We start from the raw sequence: 23671 nt of genomic DNA on the forward strand, positions 1-23671 counted from the left end.
CCCCTAACAAATTTTGTTACATGCAGATGGCATGTTAGATTTGAACTTAGAGATTGCATTAATGAAAGGCTCTGGGTCATTGTGCGGCGATGGTGCGCTAACCACCTCGGTCACCTAAATTTCCCTAGACTTTGGGACTGCTTTACATTAAACAAACCTTTAACAAATTTTGTTACCTGCGGATGGCATGAGCTGGACTTGAGACCGCATTGGTGAAAGGCTTGTGGGCCATTGAACTGCCCTGGTGCGCTAACCACCTTGGCGACCCAGACTTCTACAGACTTGACAGAAAACTTATAAGTGGCCCCATAACGTGGATGGATAAATCAAACCAAATGCGTCACTTAACACAGACACTAAACTTTACGTGAAATGCTGTACGTAAAGCCTCACCAAGATAATGATCAACAACAAAAACCTGTATATAATAAAACTTTTGTTTATAACATTATAATTTCTGAACACTATGGGGTAAGACAGCACTTACAGTGTGGCTTAAAATAGTTTGCCACAGTCCTGTCATTTACCACGCGACTAAAAATCATCTTTGTTTTTTTTCATATACATACATTTACATATGTACAAACACAATCACATACGTAAGGTAAAATACGGGAGGCTGGGTTTTCTAAAAGACCACACGTAAGCTGACGACCAAGACACTGGCTGTGAAATGTTATGTGTCATTATCTGCTACCGTATTTCCCCTAAAGTTTAGCATGTTAAAATGCACTTTCAGAAGCATCTGATGGCCTTAAGTGCTTTTACATAAGATTTTCTGATAACAAAAGAATCGAAACTTCACACAAAATCTTAAGTGGCTCTATACGGTAAATGAACAAACCAGGATCAAGCAAAATGTGTTATCTTAAAATGCCAAACTCTAGGGAAAATACGGCATCACACGTACTTAGGTCACTACTGTCATTTCACAGGGTAGTATCAAGCGTAACAAGTGTTCACCCTATACTCAATTCACTGACCAAATTTCACCCAGTAGTACCAAGCGTAATAACCGTTCACCCTATACTTAATTCACTGACCAAATTTCACCCAGTAGTATCAAGCGTAATAAGCGTTCACCCTATACTCAATTCACTGACCAATCTTTCAATATTTACCATGTTGTCCTGATAAGCCAAACGGCAGTTTCAGTTTATGCATCAGTGCACATGACAAAAATGGGTCATACGTGGGATAAACAAGGGTCATTCATGCTTTTTTTCCCCAGCATTCCAGACTTGGACAAATGCCAAATATTCAGCCCACGCCTAATTTGTATGTGTATTTTTGTCTGATTTCAACTTGAAAATATGTTTGAGCCCATTTAAAGTCTCGGGGCTCCCATAAAACGCACAAAGCTTGCTGAAATGTGTGACTGATGATGGTTAAAATGCTTTAACCTAGCAACGTGGACTTGTTTGTCCCACAGAGAAGATATCTCAGTCATGCGCTCTAAAAACAGCTATCTAGCTTATACTTCGCATTAAAACTCCTGCAGGACGAATGGGTCAATCCCCCTAATACTGGCTAGGCCTGCTAATATCAACATGTACAGTACAAGAAAAATGTGGAATCTGATTTTCAACTCCTCGTTTAAACACAACTGAACACTGTGTTCACAAGGAAACATCTTAAGAGCTGCACTGGGTAAAAGAGAACATTCCACGTGGGTGTGTGTGACACACACCGGAGGTAGCATACCTACGACCTTTAACCATTCCATGTGGGTGTGTGTGACACACACCGGGGGTAGCATACCTACGACCTTTAACCATTCCATGTGGGTGTGTGTGACACACACCGGAGGTAGCATACCTACGACCTTTAACCTGAAAGGCACTGGCCACGACATTTGTACTGTTATGTACACGTGTGTGGAAATGGTATAGAAATGGCTGACAGGAATCTGGGTTGATATTTGGTGAAAATTTCCCAGGTATCATAGACATATGGTGGGGCAGGGTGGAGTTTCTCCAACACTTACCATTGAACATTCACGAAAAGATATGGCCCTTTTCATGAAAAAAATCTTACACGTAAATTAATTTTGGTTTTTAAATATGTCCACTTACTTGTGCAATGCAGGCTGTATATCTTATTTATAAAATGTATTTAATTTCTCTGGAAATCACTTGTGGGTTCAAGAGGTTAGGCTCCTGGGAGCATATTTTACAAAGCCAGAGTGGACACAAGTCAAAATTTGAAATTTCATTTATACACTTATTTTTGGACCCCATACGTTAAAATTTGTTGGTTTTTTTTTTTCATTTTATTGTGAGTTTTATGCCGTACTCAAGAATATTCCAGCGGCAGCCAGCATTATGGCAGAAGGAGGCCCATCACCCTCCACAGGTTGCTGTCAGACCTTCCCACGTACAACCGGAAAGGAATCCAACATGAGCAATCGCACGGGCCCGGAGTCAATTTGTAAAACTTGATTCACTACACATTTCTCCCACATTAGTTCATTAGTTGACAGAGGTAACGCGGCTGTCTTCAGGCTTCAAATCCGTCAATACATTTTATTTTCTTTCGCCCTGCAGAGCCGGGGAGATAATTCCAGGGGCAGATAACTCCACACAGCCTCACCATCGTATGTCTCTTCACAAGGGTTTGCGCACAACAAAGAATACGGAGTTGTACTGATAGGTCAGCATGGAGTGAACGTTCTGAGTGTAGGTGGACTTGACAGACAGCTCCTCTTTCTGAAAACAAACATTTAATCATTTATCTGACGGCTGTTTACGCCAAATTTAAGAAATCTTCACCTGATGCAAGATGGTTTGAACCCGTACTCATAGTACATATGCCCCCCTTTATGCCCCCCTTAACCCCCCCCCCCATTTACGCCCCCTTCACGCCACTGCCACCACACTAGACAGGCATGACATTTGGCACTTGTGCGAAACACGTAGGCCTGTTTAGATTTACTCGCATCACTGTAGTTCAATTAAATTAAAATGTTGAGGTCTGTTTTCAACGATTTCTAATTTTCTACTTGCCTCATAGGCAGGTAAATATCAAAAATTGTTGAAAATAGACCTAAACATTTAATTTAATTGAATGAACATCACTGGTATCCTTGCCCAGAACTATCTGATCAGCATTCATCAATAAATTGGTTCCAGAGATTGGATAGAATCACCCTGTTCATACATTACATGTACTTTAGGTAAAATCAATGCATGTCTATACAGTATCAATAGAACCAAGGTTGAGGTAGATTTTTCTGTTGCCTTAAATAGGTAATGTATGATCAAGTAACCAATAGAGAGTGCGGAGGAATCTAAAATTTCTCTGTTCAAAACAAAACAAAACAAAATAATAACAATATCATATCATAAAAAATGAAGAGAAATCCAGCCAAACTGTTTCAATCTTCACTATCAGTATTACAATAAGGGCATATCAAGGGAAAACTTGCCAGGGAAGACAGTAACCAGTTATTTTACATCAAAATCGGAGGCACACCAAGAGCAAGTAAGAAGATGGAGATATAATTCAACAAAAACACAATTAGAGAAATTAATCAGATAGTATGGCTAGTCAAATATGGAAAATGCTACCATTTGTCTATTTACAGGCAAATTTACCATATAAACAATACAGCCAAACCAGCATGACCACATGATGAAGTCTACCTCTTCAAACACGTCCTACACATTACAATTATTAGAGATTATTCATTGGTAACGAGTTTTTCTTGAGTATTTAGGGGTTCTATTTTTCAATACTACTAGTTTTTTGCAATCAGTATTTATATTACCATAAGCATATCCAAATGTCATTTTTATTCATTTTTTATTTATCCGACTGTTTGTTAAATCTTTACTCAACAATTTTCCATTTACACACTTGTCAAGGGCCTGACAGTTGCCACTTGCCAAGAGCCTGACAGTGGCCACTTGTCAAGGACCTGACAGTGGCCGCTTTCCAAGGGCCTGACAGTGGCCGCTTGTCAAGGGCCTGACTGGCCGCCTGTCAAGGGCCTGGCAGTGGCCACCTGTCAAGGGCCTGGCACTGGCCGCCTGTCAAGGGCCTGGCAGTGGCCACCTGTCAAGGGCCTGGCAGTGGCCGTTTGTCAAGAGCCTGGCAATGGCTGCTTGTCAGCGCTTTATTAAACAAAACGACAACACCAGATTAAATGAATAAATGCATCAATAAATGACGCCATACGAAGTTTAAAAAGCACAATTTTTGTTTCCGTAACATGGCATGAAAGAGATATGGCAGTTTAAAGGTAAGCAAAATCACACATGCTGAGAAAGTTAAAAGCCATTTTGATTAAAGACGCATGAGTTATTTCTATAACCTGAGAACACACCTGTTTCAGCTAATACACACTGTACATGTAACACCCGACCCCATATGCCTTTTACAAAACTTATGTACCTGGGGTACGAGTGGCACGACATCATGTCTCTGATTGTTTTAAGATGGCACATCCCATGGCCTCATGAGAATTTCAGGCTAAACATTTTTAACCGAGTTAGATGTCAGATAAAAATCACTATAGCTGTTTAGGCCCTGTTCCAGCCCTCTTCCTCATAACTCAGGCTATGATTGTTTATTGTCTTTTCTGTTAGACCGTCTAAACCAGCCACTTTCCAATCAGCATCTTAAAAACAGATTATACTAACCTCAAACTCGAAACCAAACTTAAGGATAATAGACCGGACTTCCTCGTAACTCAGTTCTATAGAGTGCTCATTTGGCACTTCTGCAAAATGGTACAACAGAGGACCTGGAGAGAAAACAGAAACTGTATTCAATTAAACCATCTGAGACATTGCTTTTCCTGTCTCCTGCCAACTCAACTTTACCCCCTGCTGCTTACATTTTAAAACCCAGGGGGCTTCCATGGCTCAGTTGGTTAGCACGCTAGCGCAGAGTGATGACTCAGGAGTCTCTCACCAATGCGGTCGCTGTGAGTTCAAGTTCAGCTCATACTGGCTTCCTCTTCTGCCATACATGGGAAGGTCTGCCAGCACCCTGTGGATGGTTGTGGGTTTCCCCTGAGCTGTGACTGGTTTTCTCCAACCATAATGCTGGCCTCTGCCTTGAAATATTCTTGAGTACGGTGTAAACCACCAATCAAATAAATTAATACACTTTAAAGCCACTTTCAGAATTATTTTGGTCATATGACAACGGCACCTTTTTATATAGGCTGGTCACATTGAACACATTTATATTTACAGGTATGGTGCTGATTCATTGAAACACTAGGTGAATGACACCAGACATGTCAGCAAACCTAGTGTACCTGGACACCAGATGTATACCCAGACACCAGATATGACACTTCACCCAGTCACAGCACACGGACACCTGACATGACACTACATGCAGTCACAGTATACTGACAACAGACACGACAACCTCCATCCTATCCATTCAGTCTGCACATAATACATACACCAGACATGACAGCCCATTCTGCCACAGTATACTGACACCAGATATGACACCCCGTTCTGCTCCAGTAAACTGACACCAGATATGACAGCCCATTCTGCCATAGTATACTGACACCAGACATCACAGCCTATTCTGCCACAGTATACTGACACCAGACATGATACCCCATTCTGCCACAGTATACTGACACCACAAGACACCCCATTCTGCCACTGTATACTAACACCAAACATGAAACCCCATTCTGCAACAGTATACCAACACCACATGACACCCAATTCTGCCACAGTATGCTGAAACCACATGACACCCCATTCTGCCACATTATACTGATACCAGACATGACAGCCCATTCTGCCACAGTACACTGACACCAGACATGACAGCCCATTCTGCCACAGTATACTGACACCACACATGACACCCCACTCTGCCACAGTATACTGACACCACACATGACACCCCATTCTGCCACAGTATACTGACACCACACATGACACCCCATTCTGCAACAGTATACCGACACCACATGACACCCCATTCTGCCACAGTATGCTGAAACCACATGACACCCCATTCTGCCACATTATACTGATACCAGACATGACAGCCCATTCTGCCACAGTACACTGACACCAGACATGACAGCCCATTCTGCCACAGTATACTGACACCAGATATGACACCCCATTCTGCAACAGTATACCAACACCACACATGACACCCCATTCTGCCACAGTATACTGACACCACACGACACCCCATTCTGCCACAGTATACTGACACCACACATGACACCCCATTCTGCCTCAGTATAAGGCACCACATAACACCCTGTTCTGCCCCAGTATACTGACACCACATAACACCCTATTCTGACAGAGTATACTGACACCACATAACACCCCATTCTGACACAGTATACTGACACCCCATAACACCCCATTCTGACACAGTATACTGACACTAGACATGACACCCCATTCTGCCACTGTATACTGACACCAGACATGACAGCCTTTCTGCCACAGTATACTGGCACCACATATTACACACCATTCTGCCACAGTATACTGACACCACATATTACACACCATTCTGCCACAGTATACTGACACCACATATGACACCCCATTCTGCCACAGTATACTGACACCACATATTACACACCATTCTGCCACAGTATACTGACACCACATATGACACCCCATTCTGCCACAGTATACTGACATCACACATGACACCCTTTCTGCCACAGTATACTGACACCAGACATGACACCTCAGTCTGCCACAGTATACTGACACCACATGACACCCCGTTCTGCCACTGTATACTGACACCAGATATGACACCCCATTCTGCCACAGTATACACACCAGACACCAGTGCATGTAGGTACCATTTTGTAGTCACATAATACACCTGTAGGGATGATTTTGAAGTCATACAATGAACATGTAGGTATGATTTTCTTTGGCTTAGTGAGGTCTTACTCGGCTCTGTAGTTCACATGCAACTTTCAACATATCCTCAGCATCGTTCACACTAACATGGAGTAGCAATGTACGTTAGTCGTTGAGGGCTATCTATGCATACTCACCCATATTTACCCAGTATCCACCAGGCTTTAGAATCTTCCATATTGTTTCTATGTATGATATAATGTTGTGAGCTGTGTCGATGAAAAACACAGTGGCAACACAGTGCCAAGATTCTGAAAATACAGACAGAAAAATAGGTGGCAGATGAAGTCAGCAAAACCAAGTGGCCACACACTGCCAGGATTCTGAAAAATACGGGCGGAAGAATACAGGGAAGGCGTACAGTAGTTAGGCCCAAATCTTCACTTGGTCTACCCGGTCCACTCATTCACTCAATATGGTTCATTCGTTCACCAGTAGCTGGTTCATTCGTTCACCAGTAGCTGGTTCATTCAATCACCAGTAGCTGGTTCATTCAATCACTCAATATGGTTCATTCGTTCACCAGTAGCTGGTTCATTCGTTCACCAGTAGCTGGTTCATTCAATCACCAGTAGCTGGTTCATTCAATCACCAGTAGCTGGTTCATTCATTCACTCATAGCTGGTTCATTCATTCACTCATAGCTGGTTCATTCATTCACTCGTAGCTGGTTCATTCATTCACTCGTAGCTGGTTCATTCAATCACCAGTAGCTGGTTCATTCATTCACTCGTAGCTGGTTCATTCATTCACTCGTAGCTGGTTCATTCAATCACCCGTAGCTGGTTCATTCATTCACTCGTAGCTGGCTCATTCATCATTCACCAGTAGCTGGTTCATTCATTCACCGTAGCTGGTTCATTCACTCTATATGGTTCATTCATTCACTCGTAGCTGGTTCATTCAATCACCAGTAGCTGGTTCATTCATTCACCAGTAGCTCGTTCATTCATTCACCAGTAGCTTGTTCATTCAAACACCAGTAGCTGGTTCATTAATTCACTCGTAGCTGGTTCATTCATTCACTCGTAGCTGGTTCATTCAATCACCAGTAGCTGGTTCATTCATTCACCAGTAGCTGGTTCATTCATTCACCCGTAGCTGGTTCATTCAATCACCAGTAGCTGGTTCATTCATTCACCAGTAGCTGGTTCATTCATTCATTCAATCACTAGTAGCTGGTTCATTAATTCACTTGTAGCTGGTTCATTCATTCACCAGTAGCTGGTTCATTCATTCACCAATAGCTGGTTCATTCATTCACTCCATATGGTTCATTCATTCACCAGTAGCTGGTTCATTCATTCACCAGTAGCTGGTTCATTCATTCACCAATAGCTGGTTCATTCATTCACCAGTAGCTGGTTCATTCATTCACTCTATATGGTTCATTCATTCACCAGTAGCTGGTTCATTTATTCACTCTATATAGCTCATTCATTCACCAGTAGCTGGTTCATTCATTCACTCTATATGGTTCATTCATTCACCAGTAGCTGGTTCATTCATTCACCCTATATGGTTCATTCGTTCACCAGTAGCTGGTTCATTAGTTGACTGTATGTAGTTCTTTTGTTCTCTGTACATGCACCTGGTTTATTCAATCACCATGTTTGATTTCATTGTTCTTATCCATACAATCTTTGTTCACCTTTTCTGGTTCATTCCTTCACCTGATCTGGTTCATTTGTTTACAAAACCTGGTTCATTCCTTCACATGACCTGGTTCATTCCATCACCGGACCTGGTTCATTCCTTCACCATACCTAGTTCATTTATTCACCATACCTGGTTCATTTGTTCACCATACCTAGTTCATTTATTCACCATACCTGGTTGATTTGTTCACCATACCTAGTTCATTTATTCACCATACCTGGCTCTGTGTAGACATCGAGAAAGTCCCCAGCAGCCATGGAAAAGTTTGCGCTGGCAGGGAGATCTGCAGGGTTCACGTCGGGGAAGGTCACAGCCTCGATCTGGTGACTAAACGACCTCAAGTTGATCCAGCTATGAACCCAGGGATACAGCGTGAACGCATTGACTTCTCGGCATCTGAAAATGCGCATACCAAGTTTGAAAAAATGCATGTTTCAAATGATTTATTTATTTATTTATTGGTGGTTGTTTATTTGATGAGCTGGACTTGAACCCACACCGACCGCATTGGTGAGAGGCTGCTGGGTCATTGCCCCGTGCTTGCGTGCAAGCCACCTCAACTATGGAGGCCCCTGCTCCAAATGAAGATGTACAGTGTGAAATGACTGACATACACCTGTGTGTAAGATATTTAAACTAATACGTATTCAGATACAATCGTTTCAACGCCATACAATCGTTTCAACGCAATACAATCAACTGTTTTAATGCCATACAATCAATTGTTTCAATGCCATACAATCATTTGTTTCAATGCCACACAATCACTTGTTTCAACACCATACAATCAATTGTTTCAACACCATACAATCAATTGTTTCAACGCGATACAATCAATTGTTTCAATGCCACACAATTATTTGTTTCAACGCGATACAATCAATTGTTTCAACGCGATACAATCCATTGTTTCAACGCTACACAATTGTTTCAATGCCACACAACTGTTTCAACGCCACACAATTGTTTCAATGCCATACAACTGTTTCAACGCCACCCCAATGTTTCAACGCCACACAACTGTTTCAACGCCATACAAAAATCGTTGAACAGGCGTGAGATTGACTGGTAAAATAAAAAGGTCTAAACATGACAGGCGCTTATGTCTGACCCCGAGAGCCTTAAGTGGTCGAGTGGTACCCCTTTCTGTCGCAAAATTTTTTTTTTTAAATTATAGTTAAATTTGGTGCTCAAAGAGGATAGGAAAATATAATTTTACTGAATCTCACTTGATTATTCAATACATAAAACAAATCAGTTTTTCTACAACAATTTTGACACTGCTATCAAATAGCCTTCACATCCTGCTTTCCCCTTTCCCCGATCAACAGACATGATAAATGCCAAAACTTTCTAACTAATTACCTGAAAAGTAAATAAATGTTGCTAAGACGCATAAATGAATTTCTCCAGTGTTCATTAGTTTTTACTAAAGAATCCCAGAATGTGACAAAAAACTCATCAACCAACCTGATGGACATGAAATCAGCTGTTTGTAATTGTAACAAAATTTCATACTGGTTTAGAATTACCACAGAACAATGTAAAAATCTCACTCCCTTGATCGCTCTCATCATTACATGAATGACACTGTTGTACCGTCTTGTAAATCGATACAAGTTAATCCACTAAAGGGGAACAACTTTGCAAAACCTCTCCAGCAAGGAAACATTGTCTGCATCTGGTGTAATAATAGCATACTGGTATAACTTCACACCACCAGCAACCAGTAAACCAATAGGGCTGTTCCAGGTGACAAATCCCAAAGCCAAATCCCTATCCCGCATGTGACGCCTCTGATATGCCCGTCTTATCCGTGCACGACATACCGGCACCAAAGACCCACAAGCAGTGAGAGCAAGTGAATCATCTCGAATGAAAGCCTCTATTTATGTATCTGATTGGTGCTTTATGCTGTACACAAGTGTGATTCACTTATACGATGGCAGCCAGCATTACGGTGGGAGGAAACCAACCAAAGCCGGGAAAAACCCACGACCATCCGCAGGTTGCTGGCAGACCTTCTTACTTTTGGCCAAAGGATTGGTGCTTTAGGCTGTACACAAAAGTGTAATTCATTTATACGGCGGCAGCCAGCATTATGGTGGGAGGAAACCAAGCAGTAAGCCTCAACCATCCGCAGGTTGTGGCCACACTTAAAACTGCTGACCAACTGACGCCTGGAAATTGTACCAAAGTTCCAACTAAAATGTATGTACCTGTACAATGGAAGATGGAAGTAGGTGTACATGTCACTGATATTTACATCTCCAAGTGTTAGAACATGAGAGTGTACTTAAAATACAGGTGTACATGGGGAGGTGTACATGGGAAGGTGTACATGGGGAGGTACACATAGGACATGATGGACGGCGTTGACCAAGGAGCTTATAAATTATTACTTTTCGTGCTAAAGCTTACATTTATTCTGTAGAATATCATCATTTATCCTGTAGAATATCATCATTTATCCTGTAGAATGTCATCATTTATCACGTAGAATGTCATCATTTATCACGTAGAATGTCATCATTTATCCTGTAGAATGTCATCATTTATCACGTAGAATATCATCATTTATCCTGTAGAATGTCATCATTTATCCTGTAGAATGTCATCATTTATCACGTAGAATGTCATCATTTATCACGTAGAATGTCATCATTTATCACGTAGAATGTCATCATTTATCCTTCAAAGCCACTCTGAATAAAACCCTTTCTATTAAGATGAGTAGAACCCTCACAATGAGACAAAGTTTAGTATATTTACAGTCCTGGACAACAATTTTAGGTCAAATTCAGTGACTGTAAATCTTTTGAACCAGTACAGCACTGCTTTTAGTGGAATTTATGCATACAATTATGAAATTGACACTAATAACTATTAGTTTGTGTCAGTAAAGATGCAAGCCTCATAAAACTGTGGAGATTATTTCTCTACGTACTCTACGGAATTCACTCCGAATGTTCACTCGAAGTACTGGCTGTAGAGGCTGTTGACAAGGGGAAGAATAAGAATAGGTTAACACAATGTACTGTATAATACGCTCAAATCTCAAACTCACTTGTTCAACACGAAATTGGACCCGAATAGCATGAACAAACTCCACTCATTGCCCTGGCAGCAATATCCTTGTTTTGCCAGCTCGAAAGCGAGCCTCCCCAGGCCAGCTCCCGGCACTAAAACGTAAACGGTCGAAGGGTCACTGCAGGTGGGGAAGAACAAATTCTAGTAAGGGAATAAAATGGCATAATGTGACACCCATTATACTGGGGACTGGGACTGGGTACTGCAATTTAATGACAAAACGCAATGATTTTAAAAGGGAATAAAAAGGCATATTGTGATGTTAATGTATGGGAATACAATCATAAAATGCGACCCTTTTAACGGGGAATAAAATGACAGAATGCTACAATGTGGTGAGTGAAAGGAATAATAAAAAGAAATGTGACAAACTAGCATAAAGGAAGGTGACAAACTAGCATAGATGAAGGTGACAGACTAGTATAAAGAAAGGTGACAGACTAGTATAAAGGCACATGACAAATTAGTATAAAGGCATGCGACAGGCTAGTGTAAAGGAAGGTGACAGACGAGTATAAAGGAATGTCACAAACTAGTATAAAGGAATGTGACAAGCCAGCATAAAAGAATATGACAGGCTAATATAAAAGAATGTGACAGACTAGTATAAAATAAAATGGCAATGTATGACATTCTGGGAGTGACAGTCAAACTGCTGTATTTATTTATTTCTTTATTTGATTGGTGGTTTTACTCAAGAATACATGTACTTTAGTTATATGCATTGTCATTATGATCATAGAAAGCCACGCAGAGCCCTGGGTAACCCATGAGAGGAGCGGCCACATGAGAGGAGCGGCCACAGGAGAGAAGCGGCCACAGGAGAGGAGCGGCCACAGAAGAGGAGCGGCAACAGGAGAGAAGCAGTCACAGGAGAGGAGCGGCCACAGGAGAGGAAGCCAGCATGGGATTAACTTGAACCCACAATGACAGAATGGTGAGAGGATCCTGAGACATGGTGCTGCGATAGCACAAAGGCTTACCAGTGAAAACCAGAGTCAAGGAGTAATAGGATGGCATGCTGCTCTCAAATAGTTCAGGAATAGGTAAAGTGAAAGGAATAAGTGAATGGAAAATGCTACTAAGGGAATCAAATGAGACATCTCACTAATCTAATGAAGAAGATGACGAAATGACAAGGGAGTCACATCAGACAGTGTGTGATGTTGTCAGAGAATAGCCTTAGCACAATCAATCACAATCAAAAGTAAAAATTAAATGACAGATTCAACTACAAAAGTGTTAATTCATAAACAAGGAGAGGACTAGTATAAAAAACAAGCTTTCTAACCAAGCTATTCCTTAAGTAAGTTAGGGGAGGAGAGAATGACAAACATATATTTGATTGGTTCATAGTAAAGAGTTTGTTCTCTTAATATTCTGGTTCCAGAGCCAGTTATCTCCCCTGAATGTGGTCCAGCAAAATCCTCTGCAAATGCCTGAGACATATGTACATAAAAATTTCGGGGGAAGGAAATAATGGCATTTAGCAGAAACTGTAAACATTAATGAGTTGAATGCAGTACGGTTGATGAACATTATACAGATGCATCTTACTGAAACCAGGCATCTGAAATATTCATCATTTACCTCTCCTCCACACAACACTACAGCACTACTCACACACATTAACACATCCACAATCATCAGCCCCATCAAAATCATCAGCCCCACAACCCAATCATCACCCCTACCCCCACCTCCCAATTATCAGCCCCCTCCTCATCCCATCAATCATCAGCCCTGCTCCCCAATTATTAGTCCCATCCCCCAATCACCAGCAAAGGTCTCCCAATAATCAGCCCCCCACCCTAATCATCAGCATCATCCCCAATAACTATCCCCATCCTCCAATCATCAGCCCAGCCACCCATACCTCAGTCCTTCTCTCCAATCATCAGCCCAGTCACCCATACCTCAGTCCCTCTCTCCAATCATCAGCCCAGTCACCCATACCTCAGTCCCTCTCTCCAATCATCAGCCCAGTCACCCATACCTCAGTCCCTCTCTCCAATCATCAGCCCAGTCACCCATACCTCAGTCCCTCTCTACAATCATCAGCCCAGTCACCCATACCTCAGTCCCTCTCTCCAATCATCAGCCCAGTCACCCATACCTAGGTCCCTCTCCCCAATCATCAGCCCAGTCATCCATACCTCAGTCCCTCTCTCCAATCATCAGCCCAGCCACCCATACCTCAGTCCCTCTCTCCAATCATCAGCCCAGCCACCCATACCTCAGTCCCTCTCTCCAATCATCAGCCCAGCCACCCATACCTCAGTCCCTCTCTCCAATCATCAGCCCAGCCACCCATACCTCAGTCCCTCTCCCCAATCATCAGCCCAGCCACCCATACCTCAGTCCCTCTCTCCAATCATCAGCCCAGCCACCCATACCTCAGTCCCTCTCTCCAATCATCAGCCCAGCCACACATACCTCAGTCCCTCTCTCCAATCATCAGCCCAGCCACCCACACCTCAGTCCCTCTCTCCAATCATCAGCCTAGTCACCCATACCTCAGTCCCTCTCTCCAATCATCAGCCAAGCCATCCATACCTCAGTCCTTCTCTCCAATCACCAGCCCAGTCACCAACACCTCAGTTCCTCTCCCCAATCATCATCCCAGTCGCCCATACCTCAGTCCCTCTCTCCAATCATCAGCCCAGCCACCCACACCTCAGTCCCTCTCTCCAATCATCAGCCTAGCCACCCATACCTCAGTCCCTCTCTCCAATCATCAGCCCAGTCGCCCATACCTCAGTCCCTCTCTCCAATCATCAGCCCAGCCACCCACACCTCAGTCCCTCTCTCCAATCATCAGCCCAGCCACCCACACCTCAGTCCCTCTCTCCAATCATCAGCCCAGCCACCCACACCTCAGTCCCTCTCTCCAATCATCAGCCCAGCCACCCACACCTCAGTCCCTCTCTCCAATCATCAGCCCAGCCACCCATACCTCAGTCCCTCTCTTCAATCATCAGCCCAGCCACCCACACCTCAGTCCCTCTCTCCAATCATCAGCCCAGCCACACATACCTCAGTCCCTCTCTCCAATCATCAGCCCAGTCACCCATACCTCAGTCCCTCTCTCCAATCATCAGTCTAGTCACCCATACCTCAGTCCCTCTCTCCAATCATCAGCCCAGTCACCCATACCTCAGTCCCTCTCTCCAATCATCAGCCCAGTCACCCATACCTCAGTCCCTCTCTCCAACCATCAGCCCAGCCACCCATACCTCAGTCCCTCTCTCCAATCATCAGCCCATTCACCCATACCTCAGTCCCTCTCTCCAATCATCAGCCTAGTCACCCATACCTCAGTCCCTCTCTCCAATCATCAGCCCAGTCACCCATACCTCAGTCCCTCTCTCCAATCATCAGCCCAGTCACCCATACCTCAGTCCCTCTCTCCAATCATCAGCCCAGTCACACATACCTCAGTCCCTCTCTTCAATCATCAGCCCAGTCACCCACACCTCAGTCCCTCTCTACAATCATCAGCCCAGCCACCCATACCTCAGTCCCTCTCTCCAATCATCAGCCCAGTCACCCATACCTCAGTCCCTCTCTTCAATCATTAGCCCAGTCACCCATACCTCAGTCCCTCTCTTCAATCATCAGCCCAGTCACCCACACCTCAGTCCCTCTCTCCAATCATCAGCCTAGTCACCCATACCTCAGTCCCTCTCTCCAATCATAAGCCCAGTCACACATACCTCAGTCCCTCTCTTCAATCATCAGCCCAGTCACCCACACCTCAGTCCCTCTCTTCAATCATTAGCCCAGTCACCCACACCTCAGTCCCTCTCTTCAATCATTAGCCCAGTCACCCATACCTCAGTCCCTCTCTTCAATCATTAGCCCAGTCACCCATACCTCAGTCCCTCTCTTCAATCATCAGCCCAGTCACCCACACCTCAGTCCCTCTCTCCAATCATCAGCCTAGTCACCCATACCTCAGTCCCTCTCTCCAATCATCAGCCCAGTCACACATACCTCAGTCCCTCTCTTCAATCATCAGCCCAGTCACACATACCTCAGTCCCTCTCTCCAATCATCAGCCCAGTCACCCACACCTCAGTCCCCCTCTCCAATCATCAGCCCAGTCACCCATACCTCAGTCCCTCTCTCCAATCATCAGCCCAGTCACCCATACCTCAGTCCCTCTCTCCAATCATTAGCCCAGTCATCCCTACCTCAGTCCCTCTCTCCAATCATCAGCCCAGCCACCCATACCTCAGTCCCTCTCTCCAATCATCAGCCCAGTCACCCATACCTCAGTCCCTCTCTTCAATCATTAGCCCATTCACCAACACCTCAGTCCCTCTCTCCAACCATCAGCCCAGTCACCCATACCTCAGTCCCTCTCTTCAATCATTAGCCCATTCACCAACACCTCAGTCCCTCTCTCCAACCATCAGCCCAGTCACCCATACCTCAGTCCCTCTCTTCAATCATTAGCCCATTCACCAACACCTCAGTCCCTCTCTCCAATCATCAGCCTAGTCACCCATACCTCAGTCCCTCTCTCCAATCATCAGCCCATTCACCCATACCTCAGTCCCTCTCTCCAATCATCAGCCCAGTCACCCATACCTCAGTCCCTCTCTCCAATCATCAGCCCAGTCACCCATACCTCAGTCCCTCTCTCCAATCATCAGCCCAGCCACCCATACCTCAGTCCCTCTCTCCAATCATCAGCCCAGTCACCCATACCTCAGTCCCTCTCTCCAACCATCAGCCCAGTCACCCATACCTCAGTCCCTCTCTTCAATCATTAGCCCATTCACCAACACCTCAGTCCCTCTCTCCAACCATCAGCCCAGTCACCCATACCTCAGTCCCTCTCTCCAATCATCAGTCTAGTCACCCATACCTCAGTCCCTCTCTCCAATCATCAGCCCAGTCACCCATACCTCAGTCCCTCTCTCCAATCATCAGCCCAGCCACCCATACCTCAGTCCCTCTCTCCAATCATCAGCCCAGTCACCCACACCTCAGTCCCTCTCTCCAATCATCAGCCCAGTCACCCATACCTCAGTCCCTCTCTCCAATCATCAGCCCAGTCACCCACACCTCAGTCCCTCTCTCCAATCATCAGCCCAGCCACCCATACCTCAGTCCCTCTCTCCAACCATCAGCCCAGCCACCCACACCTCAGTCCCTCTCTTCAATCATCAGCCCAGTCACCCATACCTCAGTCCTTCTCTCCAATCATCAGCCCAGTCACACATACCTCAGTCCCTCTCTCCAATCATCAGCCCAGTCACCCACACCTCAGTCCCTCTCTCCAATCATCAGCCCAGTCACCCACACCTCAGTTCCTCTCTACAATCATCAGCCCAGCCACCCATACCTCAGTCCCTCTCTCCAATCATCAGCCCAGTCACCCATACCTCAGTCCCTCTCTTCAATCATTAGCCCAGTCACCCATACCTCAGTCCCTCTCTTCAATCATCAGCCCAGTCACCCACACCTCAGTCCCTCTCTCCAATCATCAGCCTAGTCACCCATACCTCAGTCCCTCTCTCCAATCATTAGCCCAGCCACCCATACCTCAGTCCCTCTCTCCAATCATTAGCCCATTCACCCACACCTCAGTCCCTCTCTCCAATCATCAGCCCAGCCACCCATACCTCAGTCCCTCTCTTCAATCATCAGCCCAGTCACCCATACCTCAGTCCCTCTCTTCAATCATCAGCCCAGTCACCCACACCTCAGTCCCTCTCTCCAATCATCAGCCTAGTCACCCATACCTCAGTCCCTCTCTCCAATCATCAGCCCAGTCACCCATACCTCAGTCCCTCTCTCCAATCATCAGCCCAGTCACCCATACCTCAGTCCCTCTCTCCAATCATCAGCCCAGTCACACATACCTCAGTCCCTCTCTTCAATCATCAGCCCAGTCACCCACACCTCAGTCCCTCTCTACAATCATCAGCCCAGCCACCCATACCTCAGTCCCTCTCTCCAATCATCAGCCCAGTCACCCATACCTCAGTCCCTCTCTTCAATCATTAGCCCAGTCACCCATACCTCAGTCCCTCTCTTCAATCATCAGCCCAGTCACCCACACCTCAGTCCCTCTCTCCAATCATCAGCCTAGTCACCCATACCTCAGTCCCTCTCTCCAATCATAAGCCCAGTCACACATACCTCAGTCCCTCTCTTCAATCATCAGCCCAGTCACCCACACCTCAGTCCCTCTCTTCAATCATTAGCCCAGTCACCCACACCTCAGTCCCTCTCTTCAATCATTAGCCCAGTCACCCATACCTCAGTCCCTCTCTTCAATCATTAGCCCAGTCACCCATACCTCAGTCCCTCTCTTCAATCATCAGCCCAGTCACCCACACCTCAGTCCCTCTCTCCAATCATCAGCCTAGTCACCCATACCTCAGTCCCTCTCTCCAATCATCAGCCCAGTCACACATACCTCAGTTCCTCTCTTCAATCATCAGCCCAGTCACACATACCTCAGTCCCTCTCTCCAATCATCAGCCCAGTCACCCACACCTCAGTCCCCCTCTCCAATCATCAGCCCAGTCACCCATACCTCAGTCCCTCTCTCCAATCATCAGCCCAGTCACCCATACCTCAGTCCCTCTCTCCAATCATTAGCCCAGTCATCCCTACCTCAGTCCCTCTCTCCAATCATCAGCCCAGCCACCCATACCTCAGTCCCTCTCTCCAATCATCAGCCCAGTCACCCATACCTCAGTCCCTCTCTTCAATCATTAGCCCATTCACCAACACCTCAGTCCCTCTCTCCAACCATCAGCCCAGTCACCCATACCTCAGTCCCTCTCTTCAATCATTAGCCCATTCACCAACACCTCAGTCCCTCTCTCCAACCATCAGCCCAGTCACCCATACCTCAGTCCCTCTCTTCAATCATTAGCCCATTCACCAACACCTCAGTCCCTCTCTCCAATCATCAGCCTAGTCACCCATACCTCAGTCCCTCTCTCCAATCATCAGCCCATTCACCCATACCTCAGTCCCTCTCTCCAATCATCAGCCCAGTCACCCATACCTCAGTCCCTCTCTCCAATCATCAGCCCAGTCACCCATACCTCAGTCCCTCTCTCCAATCATCAGCCCAGCCACCCATACCTCAGTCCCTCTCTCCAATCATCAGCCCAGTCACCCATACCTCAGTCCCTCTCTCCAACCATCAGCCCAGTCACCCATACCTCAGTCCCTCTCTTCAATCATTAGCCCATTCACCAACACCTCAGTCCCTCTCTCCAACCATCAGCCCAGTCACCCATACCTCAGTCCCTCTCTCCAATCATCAGTCTAGTCACCCATACCTCAGTCCCTCTCTCCAATCATCAGCCCAGTCACCCATACCTCAGTCCCTCTCTCCAATCATCAGCCCAGCCACCCATACCTCAGTCCCTCTCTCCAATCATCAGCCCAGTCACCCACACCTCAGTCCCTCTCTCCAATCATCAGCCCAGTCACCCATACCTCAGTCCCTCTCTCCAATCATCAGCCCAGTCACCCATACCTCAGTCCCTCTCTCCAATCATTAGCCCATTCACCCACACCTCAGTCCCTCTCTCCAATCATCAGCCCAGCCACCCATACCTCAGTCCCTCTCTTCAATCATCAGCCCAGTCACCCATACCTCAGTCCCTCTCTTCAATCATCAGCCCAGTCACCCACACCTCAGTCCCTCTCTCCAATCATCAGCCTAGTCACCCATACCTCAGTCCCTCTCTCCAATCATTAGCCCAGCCACCCATACCTCAGTCCCTCTCTCCAATCATTAGCCCATTCACCCACACCTCAGTCCCTCTCCCCAATCATCAGCCCAGTCACCCATACCTCAGTCCCTCTCTCCAATCATCAGCCCAGTCACCCATACCTCAGTCCCTCTCTCCAATCATCAGCCCAGTCACCCATACCTCAGTCCCTCTCTCCAATCATCAGCCCAGTCACCCATACCTCAGTCCCTCTCTTCAATCATCAGCCTAGTCACCCACACCTCAGTCCCTCTCTCCAATCATCAGCCCAGTCACCCATACCTCAGTCCCTCTCTCTAATCATTAGCCCAGTCACCCATACCTCAGTCCCTCTCTCCAATCATCAGCCCAGTCACCCATACCTCAGTCCCTCTCTCCAATCATCAGCCCAGTCACCCATACCTCAGTCCCTCTCTTCAATCATCAGCCTAGTCACCCATACCTCAGTCCCTCTCTCCAACCATCAGCCCAGCCACCCATACCTCAGTCCCTCTCTCCAATCATCAGCCCATTCACCCACACCTCAGTCCCTCTCTTCAATCATCAGCCCATTCACCCATACCTCAGTCCTTCTCTCCAATCATCAGCCCAGCCACCCATACCTCAGTCCCTCTCTCCAATCATCAGCCCAGCCACCCATACCTCAGTCCCTCTCTCCAATTATCAGCCCAGCCACCCATACCTCAGTCCCTCTCTCCAATCATTAGCCCAGCCACCCATACCTCAGTCCCTCTCTCCAATCATTAGCCCATTCACCCACACCTCAGTCCCTCTCTCCAATCATCAGCCCAGTCACCCATACCTCAGTCCCTCTCTCCAATCATCAGCCCAGTCACCCATACCTCAGTCCCTCTCTCCAATCATCAGCCCAGTCACCCATACCTCAGTCCCTCTCTCCAATCATCAGCCCAGTCACCCATACCTCAGTCCCTCTCTCCAATCATCAGCCCATTCACCCATACCTCAGTCCCTCTCTTCAATCATCAGCCCATTCACCCATACCTCAGTCCCTCTCTCCAATCATCAGCCCAGTCACACATACCTCAGTCCCTCTCTCCAATAATCAGCCCAGTCACACATACCTCAGTCCCTCTCTCCAATCATCAGCCCAGCCACCCATACCTCAGTCCCTCTCTCCAATCATCAGCCCATTCACCCATACCTCAGTCCCTCTCTCCAATCATCAGCCCAGCCACCCATACCTCAGTCCCTCTCTCCAATCATCAGCCCATTCACCCATACCTCAGTCCCTCTCTCCAATCATCAGCCCAGTCACCCACACCTCAGTCCCTCTCTCCGATCATCAGCCCAGTCACCCATACCTCAGTCCCTCTCTCCAATCATCAGCCAATTCAACCACACCTCAGTCCCTCTCTCCAATCATCAGCCCAGTCACCCATACCTCAGTCCCTCTCTCCAATCATCAGCCCAGTCACCCATACCTGTCCCTCTCTCCAATCATCAGCCAGTCACCCATACCTCAGTCCCTCTCTCCAATCATTAGCCCAGTCACCCATACCTCAGTCCCTCTCTCCAATCATTAGCCCAGTCACCCATACCTCAGTCCCTCTCTCCAATCATCAGCCCAGTCACCTCCCACCCAGTTTTCAGCACCCCCAATCTTCAGCACCCCAAATCATCTGACCCCATCCCCCCCCCTCCCCAATCATCACCCTCGCTCTCCACTCATCAGCCCCCACCCCTTATTGTCAGAGCCTCGCTTACAGCCCCACCTCAATTCATCAACCGTACTTCCTCACCAACACGTGCCACATGCCTTCTCGTCCCCGCCATCAACACAACAGTAGAGATGCAAATTTCATTTCAGGCATCTAGCTTGAACTGATGGAAACAGCCAGATGAGCACATATTAAACTCTCACCACTTATGGACTGGGAACCTTTGACAAATTTCAGCGATGACTGGATCGTAGCATGCAGATCTCTCTGCTTTTCCAGCGTCGCTCCAGTCGCGGGAGAACTGTTTCAGGGTCGTCTTGACCTTGTCCATGTCAAATCCAGTAGGAGGTACACCGCGAATGACATTCTCCCCCTTAAACATAACAAATGACATTCACACATGAAATATACAAGCTTCTTTTATTAATATAATTTCAGTTTTAACAAAGAGAAGTTTTACCTAACTTTATTTACTTGACTTGTGCTTAACAGCCTTCTTAATTTTGATTAGATGACAGCTATCAAGGTTTATCGCAGGAATAACCCGGGCACTTTACTTATATGCATCAGCACAAGCAGACGAGGTGAAAAATGACATAGGAAGGTACAGGGAAATGAACAACATTAGACGACATTCTGAGAGCTACGGCTGATAATAAATACAGAAAATCAACAAAAACCTGGTTTTGGGCTTATTAGGCGGTGAAGCAGATTTTTGTGTTAACACATGTTATTTAGACAATGTTTTCACCACTGTGTCAACAAGAGAATGTCGGCGTGAGTAAAATGGCAAATTATGCCCACATTATCCGTGGTCTTGAATATAACACATTGCACACATTGCACACATTGAATATGTGGCTTACCCCAGTTTACCTCCGTCCCCCAGAAATTGATCACCAAATTGAATGACATGTCATCAGAGAAACTTCTAAAGTGTGAAGTTCAACAACAATGAAATTATTAAATAAGTGAAGATGCGACCAAACTAGAAACAGTCAGATAAAAACTTAGTTGTTAAAAATCTTAGTTGATTTGCTGAAACAAAAACATTTAACACATTTTGGGGTAGAATTTCAAATATTTAAATATTAACTCGTATTAGAAAATGGTGAGAAACTTACACTTTGCACGGGTCCATGATCCTTGTTTTCAAACATGCCGCTTGTCTGCGCCGTGATTAACTTGATCACCTGGTAATTATGATCAATACAGGTGCGCACCAGGTCGATATGATCCATGTAGCATGGCAACATTTCTTGGTGGTGAGCAGGCAGATCTCGATACTGCTGCTCCGCTCTCTGGACACGCTTCAGTGAATGTGATCTGTAACATAGGATTGGACATGGTAGACAATGGGTAGGAAGACCAGAATGATAGACCTGACAGGTATAAAGACAAGAATGATAGGCTGAACAGGTTTGAGACTGAAATCATTGACTAGAATGGAAGACTGGATGGGCATAAAGGCCGGAATCACAGACCAGACAGGACTGGTATCAGATTTCAGGGAAGTCTTTGAGAAACTACTGTGTCAACGTGGATACTTACTAATGCGGCAGAGTCAATAAACGCACACTTCTTGTTACCCAGACATTTACATTATATGCAAAATGGATTTCTTTTCAAGTATACTTATTGGGTCAGACCGAAGAAGATCGATAGCGCTACTTAGAAGCCATGTTGATTGAGTCACGTGATCAAGTCTGGGGTCAAAAGCCATTAAATAATGTCTTTCCATGTCGGCATTTGTGGGCGTGTTTCACGCGGTTCAAAAAGTAGGCCCGAAATTAATATAAACCGCTACATACTTAATATTTTTGGTTGGCTTGAAATGTGCAGTTTTGAAAACTGTTGCTTTGATAGATGTCCACGCAGCACATTCAGTGTTTCGGTCACTTGTGTGTAGCTGACCCCAGTCAAATACAGTCGTTATACCCGTCCATTACTGCCATCTGTCGGTTGGACTGGTCTTGTTTAGAATCTAAATGTTGTTTGATTTCGCTTGTGTTATGAATCACGTGAACAGTAATCATGCTTGTAAAATTTTCAACACCACATGTACACTTTAGTTTACGGCGACTATGAGCAGGGTATAAGCTGCTGGTGTTGTTATCGTACACTTGACTTCCAAAGTTTTAGTTTGGTTGTTGTTGTGAAATCATTAGACCGTAAAGTCAAACTCGATCGAAAGTCCTATGAATGCAGCACCTGTAAAACAGGAATGCGTTTAATATCCTCTGAAAGTTTTCCTTTTCCAAATCCTCTTCATCTCTGTTAAAGCCATTTGCACCTGAACTAATCAAGTGCGTTTCTCCTTCAGAACAACTTGTTGAGCACCGCGAACTTTCGTCTTCCGCCATCACTGATAACTCTTCAGAATCGGAGGCGAAAAGAGTCCTGTGCTAAGCCTAAAATTTATGGCCCACTCAAAACCAGTGGGTCTGGTACATCGCAAGTAAGGAAAAACTGACCGCAAACACACAGTTGTGACCTAACATTATCTCTCATATTGTAGCCTGTCGACTAGTTTGCAGGATGGGTCGATGCTTGGAACAATATATTTATTGACTGATAAGCTGCCTCACTGATTTGATGT

At 45.6% G+C, this 23671-nt stretch overlaps 1 protein-coding gene across 1 annotated transcript; it reads right to left on the reverse strand.

Annotated features, from left to right (window-relative positions):
• Positions 1–439: 439 nt before the first annotated feature.
• On the reverse strand, positions 440–23435 carry LOC135462630 (carnosine N-methyltransferase-like). The gene is made up of 8 exons (XM_064739854.1): positions 23284–23435; positions 22197–22398; positions 21276–21445; positions 11617–11757; positions 8767–8945; positions 7028–7141; positions 4644–4747; positions 440–2708 (listed from the first exon to the last, which is right to left on the reverse strand). Exons 1-8 carry the CDS (start codon positions 23433–23435, stop codon positions 2607–2609), a joined length of 1164 nt encoding a protein of 387 aa, XP_064595924.1. The 3' UTR covers positions 440–2606.
• Between the last annotated feature and the right edge of the window lie 236 nt (positions 23436–23671).

This window comes from Liolophura sinensis, chromosome 2 (assembly GCF_032854445.1).
Source record: "Liolophura sinensis isolate JHLJ2023 chromosome 2, CUHK_Ljap_v2, whole genome shotgun sequence".
In the NCBI taxonomy this organism is placed as follows: Eukaryota; Metazoa; Mollusca; class Polyplacophora; order Chitonida; family Chitonidae; genus Liolophura; species Liolophura sinensis.

Bases quoted from the DNA above. Each gene is read 5' to 3' on its own strand.
- LOC135462630 (XM_064739854.1), bottom strand. From the start codon at position 23,435: ATGGCGGAAGACGAAAGTTCGCGGTGCTCAACAAGTTGTTCTGAAGGA. The intron at 22,399-23,283 runs GTGCTGCATTCA...CCTATGTTACAG, and splicing joins AACGCATTCCTGTTTTACAG to ATCACATTCACTGAAGCGTG. The intron at 7,142-8,766 runs GTATGGTGAATA...CTGTATTTTCAG, and splicing joins CGATGTCTACACAGAGCCAG to AATCTTGGCACTGTGTTGCC.